This window comes from Delphinus delphis, chromosome 7 (genome assembly GCF_949987515.2).
Source record: "Delphinus delphis chromosome 7, mDelDel1.2, whole genome shotgun sequence".
NCBI classification, from domain to species: domain Eukaryota; kingdom Metazoa; phylum Chordata; class Mammalia; order Artiodactyla; family Delphinidae; genus Delphinus; species Delphinus delphis.
The window spans coordinates 70192017-70210536 of NC_082689.1; the positions used below are offsets into that span (position 1 = coordinate 70192017).

The 18520-nt window shown below is 36.3% G+C and overlaps 1 protein-coding gene and 1 pseudogene across 1 annotated transcript in view; one reads left to right on the plus strand and one right to left on the minus strand.

The window, feature by feature from the left end:
• The window catches only part of PSMD14 (proteasome 26S subunit, non-ATPase 14), a 96586-nt gene extending 78313 nt beyond the window's left edge, over nucleotides 1-18273 (minus strand). The window contains exons 1-3 of the mRNA XM_060016686.2: nucleotides 18015-18273; nucleotides 11565-11693; nucleotides 9240-9291 (exon numbers count right to left, since the gene is read on the minus strand). Coding sequence (XP_059872669.1) covers nucleotides 9240-9287 — 48 coding nt within the window. The 5' untranslated portion in view covers nucleotides 9288-9291; nucleotides 11565-11693; nucleotides 18015-18273. The remainder of the gene's footprint in view (nucleotides 1-9239; nucleotides 9292-11564; nucleotides 11694-18014) is intronic.
• On the plus strand, nucleotides 5854-7789 carry LOC132428606 (AP-3 complex subunit sigma-1 pseudogene; annotated as a pseudogene).
• Nucleotides 18274-18520: the final 247 nt, after the last annotated feature.

The following is an 18520-nucleotide window of genomic DNA, read 5'->3' on the forward strand; positions in this document are numbered from 1 at the left end:
TTCAAAGGCTTAATAGCCACATGTGGCTAATAGCTATTGTATTAGCAGAGATATAGAACATTTCCTTCACAGCATAAAGTTCTATTGGACAGTGCTGCTATAGAACTTGTAATACTTTTACTAAAGTTACATGCCCTTAAAAAAAAGTTATTCTATGTTTTTAAAATTAGCATTAATGCTTTCATATTGTATGTATATATCTACAACCTGAAATTTTCTCTTAATATGTTTGTAAGGTCTATTACGCATATTGAGATATAGAATCTAGTTCATTTTAACTGCTGCATAATATTCCATCATAATGCATCTTGGCACAGATAGACACTTAAGTACTTTGCAATTTTTCAATAATCCAAACTGCCACACCCACACCAACCCTAAGGAAAAAGGCTTCCATGAGAATTCTTGCTTCCCCAAGTCTTCATTAACACTTAAAACAACATACTTTTGTTTAAAAAAACAATCTAATACTTGTTTTACTTTTCATTTCCCTGATATACGGTGAGGTTGACCATCTTTTCATGTTCATTGGCAAATCTTGTTCTACAGATTATCATTTCATGATCTTTTTTTCCCATGGGTCTTTTTTGTGTTACTGATTTATGGTTCCACTAAATGTGTTGTGGATGGACGTGTCACAAATATCTCCTCTTGCTCTACTACTTGTCTTTTAAGTTTGTTTATATTGTCTTTGTTAGGACAAGAGTTAGTAATGAATTGAGGCAGTCAAATTACTAATCTTCTCTTTTGAGTTCTGCTTTCCTATTTTGAGGTCATAAAGGACGAAATTTTCTTCCAAAAAACATTTTTTGGAGCTATGTACTGTATGTCTGACATGGTCACGGGTTAGTTTATTTAATCCTTATAAGAACTATCTGAAGTAGATATTGTTACTCTCATTACAAAGATATGGTAATTGAATTTCTTAATGTGGTAAAATATACATAACATAAAATTTACCATTTTAACCATATTTAAGTGTACAATTCTGTGGCATTAAGTACATTCACATTGTTGTGCAATCATCAGCACTAACTATCTACAGAACTTTCATCTTCCCGAAGTGAAACTCTGTACCATTAAACACCAACTCCCCATTCCACTACAACCCCCAACTCCTGGCAACCACCATTCTACTTTTTGTCTCTATGAATCAGACTACTCTAGTAACTCATTTAAGTGGAATCATAAAATATTTGTCCTTTTCTGACTGGCTAATTTCATTCAGTATAATGTCTTCAAGGTTCATCAATGTCATAGCATGTGTCAGAACTTCCTTTTTAAGGCTGAATAATATTCCACAGTATTAATACACCACATTTTGTTTATCCACTCAACCATCAATAAATACAAGTTGCTTCCACTTTTTGGCTATTGCAAATAATGCCGCTATGAAATGTCTGTACAAATACCTGACTCCCTAATTTCAGTTCTTTGGGGTATATACCTAGACATGGAATCGCTGGATCATATGGCAATTGTGTAACTTTTTGAGGAACCGCCACACCATTTTCCACAGAGATCACACAATTTTACATTCCTACCAACAATGCACAAGGATTTCTCTACACGCTCACCAACAGTTGTTTATTTGCTACATATTTTTGGATAATAGGCATCCTAATAGGTGTGTCTTCCAAAATTATAAAGTTTAATCTTCACAGGTAGGTCTTCAATACATCTGATATACACTTTTGTGTACAGAATAATGGAAGAATCTAATATTATTTTTCCCCCCATATAGAAAGCCACTTGCTTCAGCATCATTTAATGAACAGGCCTCTCCTTCCCCACTAATTTTTAATACCACCTCTATTATAAATCAAGCTCCCATATATGCATGAGTCTGTTTCTGGACTTTGTATCTGATTATGCTGATCTACCTGACTATTTCTATACCAATATAACACTATTTGAGTCACACAGCATTAAAATATATTTTGATATTTGGTAGAGCAGTTTCTTTTTCCTTTCTAAGAATTTATTTGCTATTCTTGGATTTTTTTTCTCCTATATGAATTTTAGAATCAGTTTTCTAATTCCATGAAAATTCTGGTTGATATTTTTATTGGAACTGTATTGAATTTATGATTAACTGAAGATAACTGGCATGTGATATTGAGACTCATCATTCATGAAAGTTTATTATTTCTTCATTTATTCCAGGCATTTCCCCCCATTACTATGTTAAATTAATTCTTTCTATAAAATGTTAGACCAAAATCTGAAAGACAGATAACTGAAAGAACATTTCTATTCCAAGACACATAACAAAAACCAAAAAAACAGTTATTGGTTATAAATATAAAATCTGTATACTGTGTGAATTTGGGAGTTATAACAAATAAAATAGATCATATCCAATTCATGAAGTTATTTTTTTTAAGTCTAGCGACCTGAAATAATCCTTCAAAATGTAGCTTACATCTCACCACTTTCAGAAAGCCTTCTCTGACCACTCACCTACAGTATTTTCCCTTATTTTTGCATCTGAAATTTACTGAGGTCTGCGTTAGAAAGGTACAATCTGATAACTTATAGGCAACAAATATGTTTTTGGTTTGTGCTTAGTTTGGCCTATATCATGTTTCTTAAAAACTAGAGACTAAAAAAATTAGGGAATTTCACACAAAAATCATAGGATTTCTGACTTGCAGGTTGTATGTCACTCTCTCTCAGTTAAGAGAGATTCCATTTCCATGCTTCCTTGATTACCAGGGTAGGCAAATCACACACTGATTCTTAAAGCTTCCACCTAAAAGTGACCTGTTAATTTCCAACTCACGCTCCATTGGCCAAAGCAAAATCATGAGCAGGCTAAGTTCAAAAATGATGGAAAAGGGCTTCCCTGGTGGCGCAGTGGTTGAGAGTCTGCCTGCCGATGCAGGGGACACGGGTTCATGCCCCGGTCCGGGAGGATCCCACATGCCGCAGAGCGGCTGGGCCTGTGGGCCATGGCCGCTGAGCCTGCGCGTCCGGAGCCTGTTCTCCGCAACAGGAGAGGCCACAGCAGTGAGAGGCCCGCGTACCATACACACCCACAAAAAAAGATGGAAAAGTGTAACCCTACTATGTACCTAGAAGATTAAAAGACAAAAATATTCATATAACTGATGACTTTACCTTCAAACTCTTTCCTCCTACCTATTCTTCAAACTACCACTAGAATTACTTTTCAAAAACACAGATTCAGTTATCCCACAGCTTTGCTTAAAAAGTATTCATTAAAGTACATCTACTAGGGAAAAAGTAAAAATCACTAAAAATGGCATTCAGTACCTTTTATAATCTACTCCAAACTCCCTTACCAGATTCTTTTCCCATTTTTCCCCTCACATCACCTGTTCTCCAGGACTTTCTCAATATATGTTGGCTACATTCCAAAATTTAGCTCAAGCATCATTTCCTCAACTCAGTCTCACTTTCTTTTTTGGGGAAAAAAAATTAAGTACCACATCCTCTACAAATCACATTATTTACAATAAGCACTGGTATTCGCTAATTCGAAGAGTTAATATGTGCCAGGCACTTGAAACATAACTGCTGTATGTCTACTAGAATGTTAGGTCCCTAGATTAAGTAACAATGTTCTTGTTTACCTTGGTATTCCCTATAGCATAACACCCAACACATGAAAACTCAAAATACTGGCCTAAAGAATGTAAATACAAGACGAGATAATAAATGTCATTGACATTTTACTTGTTTCATTTACTTTTTTTTTTTTTTTTTTTTTTTTTGCAGTACGTGGGCCTCTCACTGTTGTGGCCTCTCCCGTTGCGGAGCACAGGCTCCGGACGCGCAGGCCCAGTGGCCATGGCTCATGGGCCCAGCCGCTCTGCGGCATGTGGGATCTTCCCGGACTGGGGCACAAACCCGTGTCCCCTGCATCGGCAGGCAGACTCTCAACCACTGCGCCACCAGGGAAGCCCTCATTTACTTTTAAGCTTATCTTGACTCTTTCTAAAGCTAAAATGGACCAAGAGACTTAAACAAAAACTTTTAGATGGAATTCCCTAGCGGTCCATTGGTCAGGACTCCAAGCTTCCACTTCAGGGAACACGGGTTGGAATCCTGGTTGGGGAACTAAGATCCCCCAAGTCATGTGGCATGGCCAAAATATAAATAAATAAAATAACTATCATTAAACTATTTAAAAAAACACTTTTAGATGCTGCAGACTATGCTTTGGTTAGGCCCATCTGTTGGGCTTAGTCTTGACTACTTTTGGAAATAGTTTAGTTGCCAAGACCTAAGTTGGGATAGTTATGAAGACAACTGAGCAGTCAAATTACAGCAGTAAATACTTTTAATACAATCATCTCACATCTTTCAGTAATTTCAAGTTCATAAGCACTTTAGCAAAGTAAATAAAAACACACATTTGAAATAAAAGCTATTTGTTTACAAATTTTAATAGTTCTAATAAAACATCTGTTTCTGCTTCACTACTGATAAGTTATATTGAAGTAGGGGATTGTAGACAGATTTAATGATTTTAGCCTGCTACTGTTCACGTATTAACATTTAAAAGTGTAATATTTAAGAAAAACTTTAAGTTGTTTTATAGGTATGCATACCATAATGAAGAACTAGGAAAAAGTACCATGATAAAGCTAAAGGAAGAAAAATTCTTAAAAAAGACATTGTGAACACTGTGATATATTAAAGTCTCGTGAAAAAAGAACTAAAAGTAAGCCAATAGACTTGGCAATTTGAACAATTCCAGTACAGTAATGAAGAAGGAGGCCAGAATATAATCTCATGAGAGTCAATGGAGGTAAGGAGGTAGAATATGTGAGTATAAGCTATTATTTCAGGAATTCTTGAAATAAATGGAAGAAAAGGTTTAATGGCAGAATGCAGTGAAGTTTTGTTGTTTTGGGGATACAGGACACTTAAACATCTTTGTAGGCAGAGGAAGGGGTCAGTGGAGATGAGCAAGGTTTCAAGAGAGGATGGGATCAGAGAATAAGTCAAAGCATTAGCCATGGAAAAGAGAAAGGTCATTTCTAGTCAAAGAAAGTTGAGTCAGTAGAATGGATGGAAAACCCTGTTCTGCTACTATTCCCATGTTTTAAAAGAGACATCTGCAAAGTTAACAGCAAGTAACCTGCCCCTATTTATGAGGAAATTCTGACTTTTATATTATATGGTAAGATAGTAACATTTCCCATTGATTTTTGGAGGGGTAAAACAACTTCTATCTCCTTTCTACTTTTTTTTTTTTTTTTTTTGCGGTACGCGGGCCTCTCACTGTTGTGGACTCTCCCACTGCGGAGCACAGGGTCCGGACGCACAGGCTCAGCGGCCATGGTTCACAGGTCCAGTCGCTCCGCGGCATGTGGGATCCTCCCGGACCGGGGCACGAACCTGCGTCCCCTGCATCGGCAGGCGGACTCTCAACCACCGCGCCACCAGGGAAGCCCATCCTTTCTACTTTTATTGGCTGCTACGCATTATCTAATGGAAAGAGTAGCTATTATCAATCCAAAGGTCTTTGACTTTTTATTAAAAATAAATACACTCGGGACTTCCCTGGTGGTCCAGTGGTTAAGACTCCCCACTTCCACCACAGGGGTGCAGGTTCGATCCCTGGTTGGGGAACTAAGATCCCGCATGCCGTGCGACGCAGCCAAAAAAAATTAAAAAATAAACAATACACTTAACTTTTTTCCTGTTTATTAAAAAATAATACACTTAATATTTCATGTTTTAGAAGTAACATCATATCCGTTTGTCATATTAGTCTAGAACAAGAGTAAATTAACTTTTAAGAAAAAATGTAATCATTGAACACCTAGTATTTGATAAAGGAGGTAACACAGAAATAAGAACCCCATAAATCATTCTCTTGAGAGTCTGTCATCTAATCAGGAAGATGAAACACATGAAATATCAGATTCTCAGGCACCACATTTTTAAGTTCAAATAGAATACAAACTGAGGGGGGGATACGTGTTGATTAAATTATCCAAAACCAAGGACAGGTTATTGAACCAACACTTAGTTTTCCACTCAATGCAAAGGTTTGCAGCGGTCATTGAGATATGATGTAACTCAATTGGTGGTCAGTCAACCCATTATTTCATGTCCAACAATTTCCCAGCATGGATTTCTGGCATGGATATATAATTTATTGCATCTACTACTTAAGGAAAAAGTTATTTTGGTATTTAAATTTGATGCAACTCCCCTTAAGAATTCTACTAAGGCAACATCTTTACCTGTAATTTGCAGGTAAATGTGCAGTATCTACATACCACCTCAGTTCACTTCTGACACTTTTATATGCCTACACATTGTTATTGCTAATTACAGAATGAATTAGGGAAATTGTAGACGCTACCTAGAATGTTTGTAAATGTATGGAAGCAGCTTTAGAAGGGTCAAGTTCAGAGAGGCTTAGGCCTCTTAAGAGAATGTATTACACAGATCTTACAAAAATGAAGAATCATGAAGAAACACGCTTACAGTAAAGGAACATGAGAAATATTCAAAACTAACAAAAGTAGGGGCTTCCCTGGTAGCACAGTGGTTAAGAATCTGCCTGCCGAGGGGGCGGGTGGGGAAGGATTACCAGCGAGATCCCGAGGCGAGTCTCGCGCGCCCGCCCCCGCCCTGGCCCCCAGCTCCCACCCGGTCGGCCCGGCTCAGCCATGATCAAGGCGATCCTCATCTTTAACAACCACGGGAAGCCGCAGCTCTCCAAGTTCTACCAGCCCTACAGTGAAGATACACAACAGCAAATCATCAGGGAGACATTCCATTTGGTATTTAAGAGAGATGAAAATGTTTGTAATTTCCTAGAAGGAGGATTATTAATTGGAGGATCTGACAACAAACTGATTTATAGACATTATGCAACATTATATTTTGTCTTCTGTGTGGATTCTTCAGAAAGTGAACTTGGCATTTTAGATCTAATTCAAGTATTTGTGGAAACATTAGACAAGTGTTTTGAAAACGTCTGTGAACTGGATTTAATTTTCCATGTAGACAAGGTTCACAATATTCTTGCAGAAATGGTGATGGGGGGAATGGTATTGGAGACCAACATGAATGAGATTGTTACACAAATTGATGCACAAAATAAACTGGAGAAATCTGAGGCTGGCTTAGCGGGAGCTCCAGCCCGTGCTGTATCAGCTGTAAAGAATATGAATCTCCCTGAGATCCCAAGAAATATTAACATTGGTGACATCAGTATAAAAGTGCCAAACCTGCCCTCTTTTAAATAAAAAATTTAAAAGGCCACTCTCAGGTAAAATCCGGGGGAAATGTCATCTAAGTTTACCATGCAGTTGTTTACCAAAAATAGAGGAGGAGAGGCTTAACTTTTGCTCTTGGATTTAAGTCAAGGTACTGTATAGAAGTTATGTAAAATCAGTATGGAAGTTCATTGTTGCTTTTCTTGTTCAGTGATTTTGAAGAATTGAGTAGTTACAGTGTGATTTTTTTCTTTGTTTTCTAAACTGCATTCCTATGGCCACCTAAGGCATGCCTCTATGTATTGGCTACTACAGTATTTTGAAAAGTGTTTGGGACATTTCTTTAAATTATGTATAACCCAAAATGTTGGTGTTTTGTATGGATCACAAATACAGCATTCCTTAATTCTTTCTGTTATTTGTCAGAATTGTTATTTAAAGAACGAAGTATGTATTGCATGAAAACATTATGACCTTTTTCTCTTAGTTTAAATAAACTCCAAGGTAAATGGACTTCTAAAGCACCATTCTGTTTGCCTGGTATCTACTTTAGCAATAATTTTTTATGACCCTCTGACTCAACGAAGTAAATAAAAATATATTTTATCACTGTTAAAAAAAAAAAAAAAAAGAATCTGCCTGCCAATGCAGGGGACATGGGTTCAATCCCTGGTCAGGGAAGATCCCACATGCCGCGGAGCAACTAAGCCTGTGCGCCACAACTACTGAGCCTGCGCTCTCGAGCCTGCGAGCCAAACTACTGAGCCCGCGCGCCACAACTACTGGGCCCACACGGCACAACTACTGAAGCCCGCACACCTAGAACCCATGCTCTGCAACAAGAGAAGCCACCGCAATGAGAAGCCCACGTGTCGCAATGAAGACTAGCCCTCGCTCACCATAACTAGGGAAAGCCCACGTGCAGCAACGAAGACCCAACGCAGCCAATAAATAAATAAATAAATGAACCTCACTGTTTTAAAAAAAAAACTAACAAAAGCAAACGTAAAATAACTGAAGTCTGTGCAATGATGCAATATAGGATCACATGATTTCAACTTTCTAAAAGGAAAAGGTTTATTAGTCATAAACCATGATAGACCCTTGTAAAAGAACCTACAAAACATTGAAAATTTCATGAAATCTCAAACAAAACTATTTCTTAATAGTCAAAATATTAGACTACTTTGAATAAAGGAAGACAAAGTCATTGACAGTGATATGGAAATAGGAAACAGCTGACAACTAAAAGGGTTCTTAAGGAGGGTTATAAAAATAGTCCCAAAATTTGGACATAAAATACATTCAAGTCTAACATAGTCATCTCTTTTGTAAATGTTGGACTGGAAAGATAATCAGTGTAGAATTCAAAAGAGGCAGAAATTTCTTCTTCAGTTGAAAGCAGATAGAATATCCTGAGATAGAAATCTATCTGGAGGCCATTTGCCCCAACAGTATGGAACAAGACAGATGATAATATTAAAACAACTGAAAATTCACTTAATTTTAATAAGAATGTAAAAAGGAACCATATATGCCAAATTTAAAGAAAAGAGAGGTATTACTTATTAATTCATCCATGTATCATAATTACTAGAAGGAATTTATCAGTGTTAAGACTGTACATACAAACATTCTATGGGTTTTCTGGATCTTGCCAAGAGTATGCCATGTTTACTTTTTCATGTGTTACTTTTAAAGTCTACATTGTAAACCCAGAAATAAGATACTTTGAGTCTTTTTTTTTTTAACCAATAGGCAAGTTTGATAATCTCGCATATCCCAAAACTTTAAATCAAAGCAAATAGAGAAAATTCTTATTCCTGGGAGAAAATTAAATTAAGAAAATAGAACATTTTCTCCGCAAGTTATTTAGTGTTGGAATACAGTAACCAGCAGTAAGGGAAGCTTCTTACCATAAGGTTATCTGTGAGGCGATTTTCTTGGGACTGACTTTTTTCTCTTTGGATAACTAGTGAAAGGCTTATAGTTTACACACAAAGAAACACGTAGAGTCTATATACTAACCTGGCCCAGTCCAGGCATACCTCCTCCAAGTCTAAGCAGTCTGTCCATATTTCTAGAAAACAGAAACAAAGAAAAACGTTCCTAAGCACAAAAGTGTTTACTCAATTGCTATCTACATAATTCACCTTCAGTCACTCAGTATGTCAAAAATATTGGTGGTAATTACAACACAACATCAGACTTCCTGTTAATTAACACCACATATTAATTCAAGAAGCTGTCTTCCATGCTAATTAACAGACCTTATTTTACTGCTTTGGTTTTGGGTTATCCCCAGTTTTAAAGACAAGCAATCTTAGCATACTTTCAAAACTTTGCTATCATTAAGTTAATTATATTTTCTTATTGTTACCTAATAAAGTACCTGAATGAGGAAAAAGTGCCTGAAATGCTTATCATATGTATGATTGAATTTCCTTCAATTTGTCCAGAGTGTACAAATAAAAAGTCCTCACTTTTAAATTAAATTTTAACATCCTCATTAGTAAGTTCTGTGCTAATTAACTTACAGCTTGTCAGTTATCATCAAAACTACATGTGAAAGACATTGTGAGCAGATTATGGATCTCTGAATTAGCATCAAAGGCTTTTTAAAAACGAACTCATTATACTAAAAGAAATATAAAGTAATATTGCATTAAATGCATTAAGATAGTGTTCTAGAATCCACACAGATAGTTTGCCTTATTTCAGATACTGTAAAGATATACACCTTTTTCACTAAGGAAATTTGGCTGCTGTTCTCAATTACAATTTTAGAGTTAATCAGTACCAAGAGAATTAACTTTGAAATATCAATCTGATTTGTTTTTTATGTCTGGAATAACTACAGAAGATATTCTTATAAGCTTGAAAAATTCACAGAAGAAATCAAAGGAAAAAACAACAAGGGTACTAGTATGGCCACAAATACACAAAAAGGAGTAATCAAATTATAAAAATTAATATTAGTATAACTAAATACTCTAAACAATGAAGCATTTTTTTCTACTTAAAAATTGCTACTATGCCTTAAAATTCCTCTTCTTCCTATGTGTATGCTTTAGAAAATGGTATTACCACAAATTATATTCTAAATTAAATGCTAACAGATTACTTTAGTCATTTGTCCATGTTGTTTTACTAGTTAGAATAGATATACAAACTTTTCAATAATGTACTTATGATCATTACTGCCTAATTATATTTGTTGAATCCTGCAAACAATTTAATCCTGTGAATATTTAACACTGTTGGTACAGCAAACTTCATTCAAGTCCATATTTAGAAAAGTGCACAAATGATACAGCCATGGAACCTGTACAAAGTGAACACACCACCATAACCACCACCAAGATGAAGAAAGAGAACCCTGTCAGCACCTAAGAACCTCTCGTATCCCCTTCCTAGTCTCTACCACCCTGCAAAGGTAGAATTCCAACTTCCAACAGCACAGATCACTTCTGTTGCTTTTGAATTTTATGTAAACAAAATAATATATGTTGTCTGGCTTGTTTCACTCCACAAGTTTGTGAGACTGACAACAGATAAACTCATTTTAAAAAATGAAAAGGCATATAAGAAAACTGGATAGTCTAAACAAAATTTCCACTTTATAACCTTAACTCACCTTCCTAATAGCAATATTTACAAATAAAATCTCCATCAAATTCTCATTAAAATTCCTCAACTCAAATATGGCATTGATACATATCACTTTTTAAAGGCTGTAGACTGAAAACAAAACAAAACCCTGTGTATTTTAAAATATAAAATACGTTTATTCCTCTACAATATATTACCCCCTTCAAAAAAATTCTTTTGGCCTAGTTCAAGCTTACAAACATAAAGAACAAATGGGGAAAAAAAAACTTTAGACATTCTATATATTCCAGGCCAAAGTCAACTCCCAGCTGTGTTCAGTTTATCTATTCCCCCTGTGTTGTTTCTGATGACTTTACACAGACTCCAGATGCTGTGAATATACATGAGCAATGTGAGGAGCAGAGGGAAAGAAAATCTGGCAGGTCAAATTTGTGTTTTTAACAAAATTAGATGTCTCAGCAAACAGGAAAAAATTTAACAAACTAAATATTTTAAGATAATAAGGTTTAATAAAAATACTAACATTTGGAATGAAATACATCGATAAATGTTCTAAGTCATACTACTTTAAAAAAAGTTTCTAGAAAGCAGACAAGGACAAAACTGCTAGTTATCTAAATGACTTTCATGAGCCCCTCAATCTGGGCTTTTCATGTGTGCTAAAACTGATACATTTTCATAACATCTTTATGACATATCCTGTAAGGATAGATAAAAGTAAAATATATTCTTAATGCTCACCTGGTCAGTAACTACAACTCTTGTGATGTTAAGCTTCAATTTGTTGAGTTTGACAAATTTCTTCTTAACTCAAGCTCTTGCTAATGCTGGCAGGTACAGTTTTTCCCAAGTTTTTATTTTTTTTCTCTCCTAAAAAAAAGTAAATAAAATAAGATGTAATTATTTTGAGAACTAAGGAGGGAAATATACCAAGAGCTTTAAAAGAAGCAAAATTCCTAAAAGCAAAATAGAAATCAAAATTGATTTTTAATTACCATTTCCTGAGAGTACAGAATGAAATACCATCCAAGGGAGCTACAGAGCATAGTGATTGCCCCTGTATCCAAATTTTGTTTCTAAAGTTTCTTTTTTGAGCTGTTCTAATTATATGTAGACTGACATTTCATGACTTTCAGTCTTTCTAGGGTGTTTTAAATAACAAAGAAGATTTATTCATTTTTTAAATAGAACAAAATTCATTCTATTGAGTAATTACCATATAGGTTCATTGTACATTGTTAGAAATCTATAACATATTATGGAATCTAAGTGGTTAATTTTCCTATATCTTTAAGGTTTGTTATTTCATTATCCTAGGAATTACTCTGTCATGTCTTAATCAGTTATTCCCAACTATGCCAAAAAAGACTAAAATAATAAGAAAATGGAAGAATGGTAACAATCATCCTAAATGATGCAATAGTGAAATACATTACAGCCATTGCATCATCCTTCAGTTTTTATTGTGCTGCCCAAAGCACTGCTTCATCTTTCAAAAAGATATAAAAGACTGGAGACATCATCTTTGTAGTCTTTTTTTTAGCTTTCATTGAACACAGTTGAGAATTCAGAATTCTTCATTTTCCTCCCATAATGGCAAAGAGAAAACTGACAGAGAAAAAAAGTTTCACAATTATTAGAGAATCACAAGGTGAATGTAAAGAAACAAGTAACAGCACTCTAATGATAACAAAATTGACATAAGCCAAGGTTTCTTTGGCACTACTGACATTCAGAACCAAATAATTTCTTATTGTAGGGGGTTGTCTTGGGCATTATAGGATGTTTAGCAGCATCCCTGGCCTCTACGCACTGGATGCCACCAGCTGTGATAATCAAAACTGTCTCCGAAGAGGGAACCCTCCTACCCTGTTGGTGGGAATGTAAACTGGTACAGCTGTTATGGAAAACGATATAGAGGTTTCTTAAAAAACTAAAAATAAAACTACCATATGATCCAGCAATCCCACTCCTGGGCATATATCCGGAAAAGATGAAAATGCTTAATTAGAAAAGGTACATGTACCACAATGTTCACAGCAGCACTATTTACAATAGCCAAGACATGGAAGCAACCCAAGTATCCATCAACAGACGACTGGTTCAAGAACATGTGGTACATATACACAATGGAATATTACTCAGCTATAAAAAAGAATGAAACATTGCCATTTGCAGCAACATAGATGGACCCAGAGATTATCATACGAAATGAAGTCAGACAGAGAAAGATAAAAATTATATAATACCACTTATATGTGGAATCTAAAAAATAATACAAATAAATCTATGTACAAAACAGAAACAGACTCACATAGAAAATGAACACGGTTACCAAAAGGGAAAGGCTGTGGGGGAGGGATAAATTAGGAGTATGGGATTAACAGTATAAACTACTATACATAAAATAGATAAGCAATAAGGATTTGCTGTATAACACAGAGAACAATAGTCAATACCTTGTAATAACCTATAATGGAAAATAATCTGAAAAAATATACTTATATAACTGAATCACTTTGCCCTACACCTGAAACTAACACAATATTGTAAATCAACTATACTTCAATTTTAAAAAAATGTCTCCAGACATTGCCAAATGTCCCCTAGAAGGGCAAAATCATCCCAGTTCAGAACCACTAATATAAACAAAATCTCAGACCACTGACAATATCCTGTATCAATTTTCTCAAACTTAAAAATTAATGACTGTTGGAAACAGTTTGAGAGCTCTTCACAAAGCTCAACACAGAATTACCACATGACCCAGAAATTCTACTCCTAGGTATATAGCCAAAAGAATTGAAACAGGTATTCAAAACAAGAACATGTACATGCATATTTATAGCATAACTATTCACAACAGCCAAAAGGTGGAAACAGCCCAAATGTCCATCAAAGGGGGTAAGGATAAACAAATTCTATATATACATACAATGGAACATATGGAATATTATTCAACTATAAAAAGGAATGAAATACTGATAACTGTTACAACATGGATGAACGTCAAAACATTATGCTATGTGAAAGAAGCCATGCACACAAAGTCACATAGTGTATGATTCCATTTACATGAAATATCCAAAATATATAAATCCACAAAGACAAAATGCAGGTTGGTGATTGCCAGGGGCTGAGGGAGGGAATAAAATGGAGAAACTGCTTAATGGGTAAGGGATTTTACTTTAGAAGAATGTAAAATGTTTTGGAACTACATAGAGGGGGTAGTTGCACAACATTATGAATGTACTAAATGGTACTGAACTGTTCACTTTAAAATGGTTAATTTTGTGTTATGTGAATTTTACCTCGAAAAATTACTTTTTAAGGGATCAATGAGTTGAACAATATATTTCTAAGACCAGAAAGGAAATATGACATTCTCATCCAGTTAGTATTCGACAAGGACTTCATTATACACTATTTTACAACAAGAACCTGTTTTGATAAAGAGATGACATATTCTGTTATCTTTTATGATGTTGATACAGTTGATAAGTGGACAAATGCTGAAGTGTACACAAAGGTGAGTAAAAATGTAGAAATTTTAAAAAATCATTGGATTAACTCTAATTGGTGTTTATAAATCTAAAAATAAAAATGTTTTATAAGCAAAGATGATGGACATCTCCACTTCAACAAAATTATAAGCTTGTTTTAAAAAGTACTGCATCAGGGAAGATGAAAAAGGTCTGGAGATGGATGGTAGTGATGATTGCACAACAATGTGAATGAACTTAATGCCACTGAACTGTATGTCTAAAAATGGTTAAAATGGTAAATTTTATGATAGGCATATTTTAACACACATACAAAGTATTGCGAGTGCAAGTAGAACCAAAAGAAAAGATAAGCTGGGGCCTATTAGAGACATATTTAAAATGTGGAACTGATCTTTATAAGATGGGTATGTTCCAGGTTCATGCATGATGGATGACGAGCACTTAATTACATTCCAACAATGTTGTCCATTTCAGGTACATACACCTTCAAATGACTTAAAGGTGTAAGAAATTTTAAAAGGTCTACTGGCCCAGATGGTAAATGGTGATGACTGTTTTTCTTGCTATATGAGGTTAAGAGCTATGAGTCTGCAATCTAAGTGCCAGGATTCAAATACTGGCTCTAACACGTTTTAGCTCTGTATCCTTGGGTCAGTTTCCTCTCTCAGGCTCAGTTTCCTCATCTGCAAAATAGGGATAATGATAGTATCCACCTCATAGAGGTGTTTAGATAATTAAATAAGATAATGAACATAAACAACATTTAACACAAGGCTTGGCACATAGCAAGTAAACAATGATGGCACATAGCAAGTAAACAATGAATGCTAGCTGCTGTCATCAGCACCACCATCCTGAGCATAGCTACAGTTCATCCAGCATGGGTTCTTCTTCCCATAGAGTTTGCCATTTAGTGAATTTCAAAACATGGCATATTTCACAGTACTAAATGAATCACACTGGAGAAGAGGGACTTGCATTTTGCAGAACTTCGCAAAGGGGTTCATAAAAATTAAAAGTGTTACACTAGAACATAAAAGAATACTTCCAGTGCTTAGAAATAAAAGCAATGCAAAAGGTCTATGGATCTAAACCAAGTTTTTACACCTATCAAAAAGCAGAGGACTCAACAGCTTATTCATGATATGATTAACTAAAACATTATGAGATAATATGAATAAAGTGTCTATGCCTAATATGTCATACATAATGTTTAGAATCCTAATTGGTAAAAAAAAAAGGGCTGATGATTTTCCACTTCTTCATCTCACAACTGAGCTAACAAAATCATGAAGCCCTTATCTGTTCAGGTTTTTCTACTGTTTCCTAGCTCATTTTTCATTTTTTACTCCTCAACCCATGCTGCAGTTATATACTATTACTTCTCAGATTGATGCTAAATCCTTTAACTACTCCATATTTGTGATCTCACTGTATTTCTAATTCCTCTACTGTCTGATTTGTGGAAAGTAATTAGGAACTTCTTTCTCTCACTTTCTTAAGGGCTTTCTTCAGTGGAAAAAATGGAAAGAGTCAACGTTAAACTTAATTATATAAATAAGGTTTTGAAAGTAAGATTCCCCCTGTTTAGAACAGTGAGGATGGAATTATCATGAATATCTTCTTGTGCTAGCTCTTAATTACAGCACTGAAGCAAAATATTTATTAAATACTATCTTGTTTATAAGGTGATATGGAAACAGAGCCACTAAGGAATTTAGTGACTTTCACTGAAAGAATTTACAATCTACCTGGGGAGGCATGATATAATCCCATAGAAAAAACATAAAGTGAAAGAATAGTAGTATTGAGCCAGAAAGGCTCTGGAGGCAATCAGACCTAGATTTGAATCCTGGCTTCATCACCTACCCTCTATATGATGTGAACAAGTTACCTTCTCTTAGCCTCTAGACTTCATCTATAAAATGAGAATAATATCTTCCTTGCAAGTCTGTTGTAAGAAAAAAATGTAAAGCACCTAATATAGTGCCTGAAACATTCATAGGTACTCAGTAACTGTTGTTATTGTTATTTATCTTAGAGCCAGGAAAGATTATTTAATCCAATTCTCACTTTACAGATGGGGACACCAAAATACCAGAAAACAGAATGAGTGTCAAATGAGTGCAACAAACCGGGTATATGACAAGTTCATGAGTACTAAATCACAAGTATTCAGGTAAGGCTTTCACAGGTAGACAATGACTTATGAAACAAACATTGCTATAAAATTTAAAACAATTAAATAGAAGCACAATTGCTCCTTGTTATTGATTTTCAAACATGGGTCCTGAAATTAGATATTAAACACAAGGGTTACAGACAAGTATAAAAATAGAATAAACCCATGTCAAACAGGTTAAAAATCCAGCTTTTCAATTAAAACAGCAATATAATATTTGTCAAGACCCTTGGGGGAAAAAAAAAAAATCTCCCAAACTCAACAGGTGAGGCTTCATTGAAAGATCATGACTTCAAAACTTTCTTCTGTTGGCCAGATGCAATTCTGTCCTGGGACGAATTCAAGACAATATTCAGGCTTCTCACTAAATACCACTTCACTAAACACATCTTGTAGTTAATTCTGAGCCACCATGTATCTTAATCTCTTCAAATGCACAATAACCCATTTAAATTTATATGTTTAAAAGAAACATAATTTAAACTTCAAATGAGCCAGTTGCTAGCTTTATAGGACAAGACTAGAAGGCCACCATTATATTAATCATCTCCACTATAACTGTATTCAGTTCTTTTTTATTGCAACATTATCAGTGGCTATCGTCTTGCTTACTCACAAACATTAAGTCTGCTCACTAAATACTTTTGTGAGCAATGAAAAAAATGATTTTCACTCTAGAAGTACATTTCTTGCTAATTTTTAAAGCCTCTTCCTTGCCTTTCCCAACTTTTGGATACCATTTTAATTTCAAGAATTTTTCCTTAGGTCACTAGGTTTATATTCAAACTCTTTCGAGAAATTTACATTTTTCTTCTTTGCCTGACACAAAGTAGTGCCCCCAGGAAAATTAAGTTCCAAGATGTAACACACAGTAGCAGATTCCTACTTTACTGAAAACAGGAAATGTAATCAATTCATCAACAACTACTCAAGTGGGACAAACTGAAAGTTAAGTTAAAAGGCAGAGCAGGAATAACCATACTTTGTTTTAAAGAGTTTCAAGGTTAAAAAACAATGCACCTCTGGGGTTTTGTTTGGTTTTGAAGGCAGTTGAAAACCTAACACTATGAGAAAAGGGGTCAAGGCCTAAGGTTAACACAAGTGATAAAGCAAACATACATTCAACGGGAAAGTTAATTTTATTCTCTCGCCCTTGTTTCCTGTCTGGCGGGAAGTTTTTCAACACAGGGGTAAGTTTCAACAGAACACAGACAAACAGAAGCCAAAACTAAGGGTCCTCTCTGAATAGAGAGGAGAGGCTCCCAAGATGTGGTGAATTCAGCGGAGCAGAAACGCTTGGAGGAAGGAGACCACATCCAGACCTAACTTAGTCAGAGACCCAGGGAGACAGCGTGTAGGACGAAGGGAGCTGGACTCCACCCTCACCGCCCGGGACCCCAGTGGAAACTAGGCTGAGCAACGTGACTCAGGAAAGCAAGGCGCTGGCAGCGGCCTAGCGCGGCTGCCTCCGCGGACCTCTGGGGCCTGCGTTCCCCGTCTTACCTGAAGGCGGGCGGAGCAGGAGGCCGCGGTCTGGACCCTTGTCTTCCAGCAGCGGTGACGCAGCGGCGGCGGCGAGAGCGACAGCAACACCAGCAAGCTCCGACTCGGCCGAGCTCTGGCTCCGCGAACCTGCGATGAATCAGCCCGATTCCATTCAAAAGAGTCGCCCAGGCCTCCGCCGCGAAGCACTTCCGGGTTCACTGCGCCGCTTCGGCTTCCGTTTCCCCGACGGCCAATTGAAGACGACTCGGGAGTCGAGCGGGCGTCCCAGGAGGAGCGCCCGGGACAGAAAACGCGGGCCGCCCGCTTCAGGCGTCCCGGCTTGGAGGGCGGGGCGGAAGTTAGCGCTAGGGCCGCTCCCGCCTCTCCGACATCCTCCCTTCTCTGCCCGCACCTCTCCCTCCCCAGTTCTGTGCGCCCGGCTGGCGCCGAGATGAAACTGTAGGAACAGGAAGACCGGAACCCCTTTCTTCGTTTTAGTGTTCACCGCGGCCCTACGTCAAAAC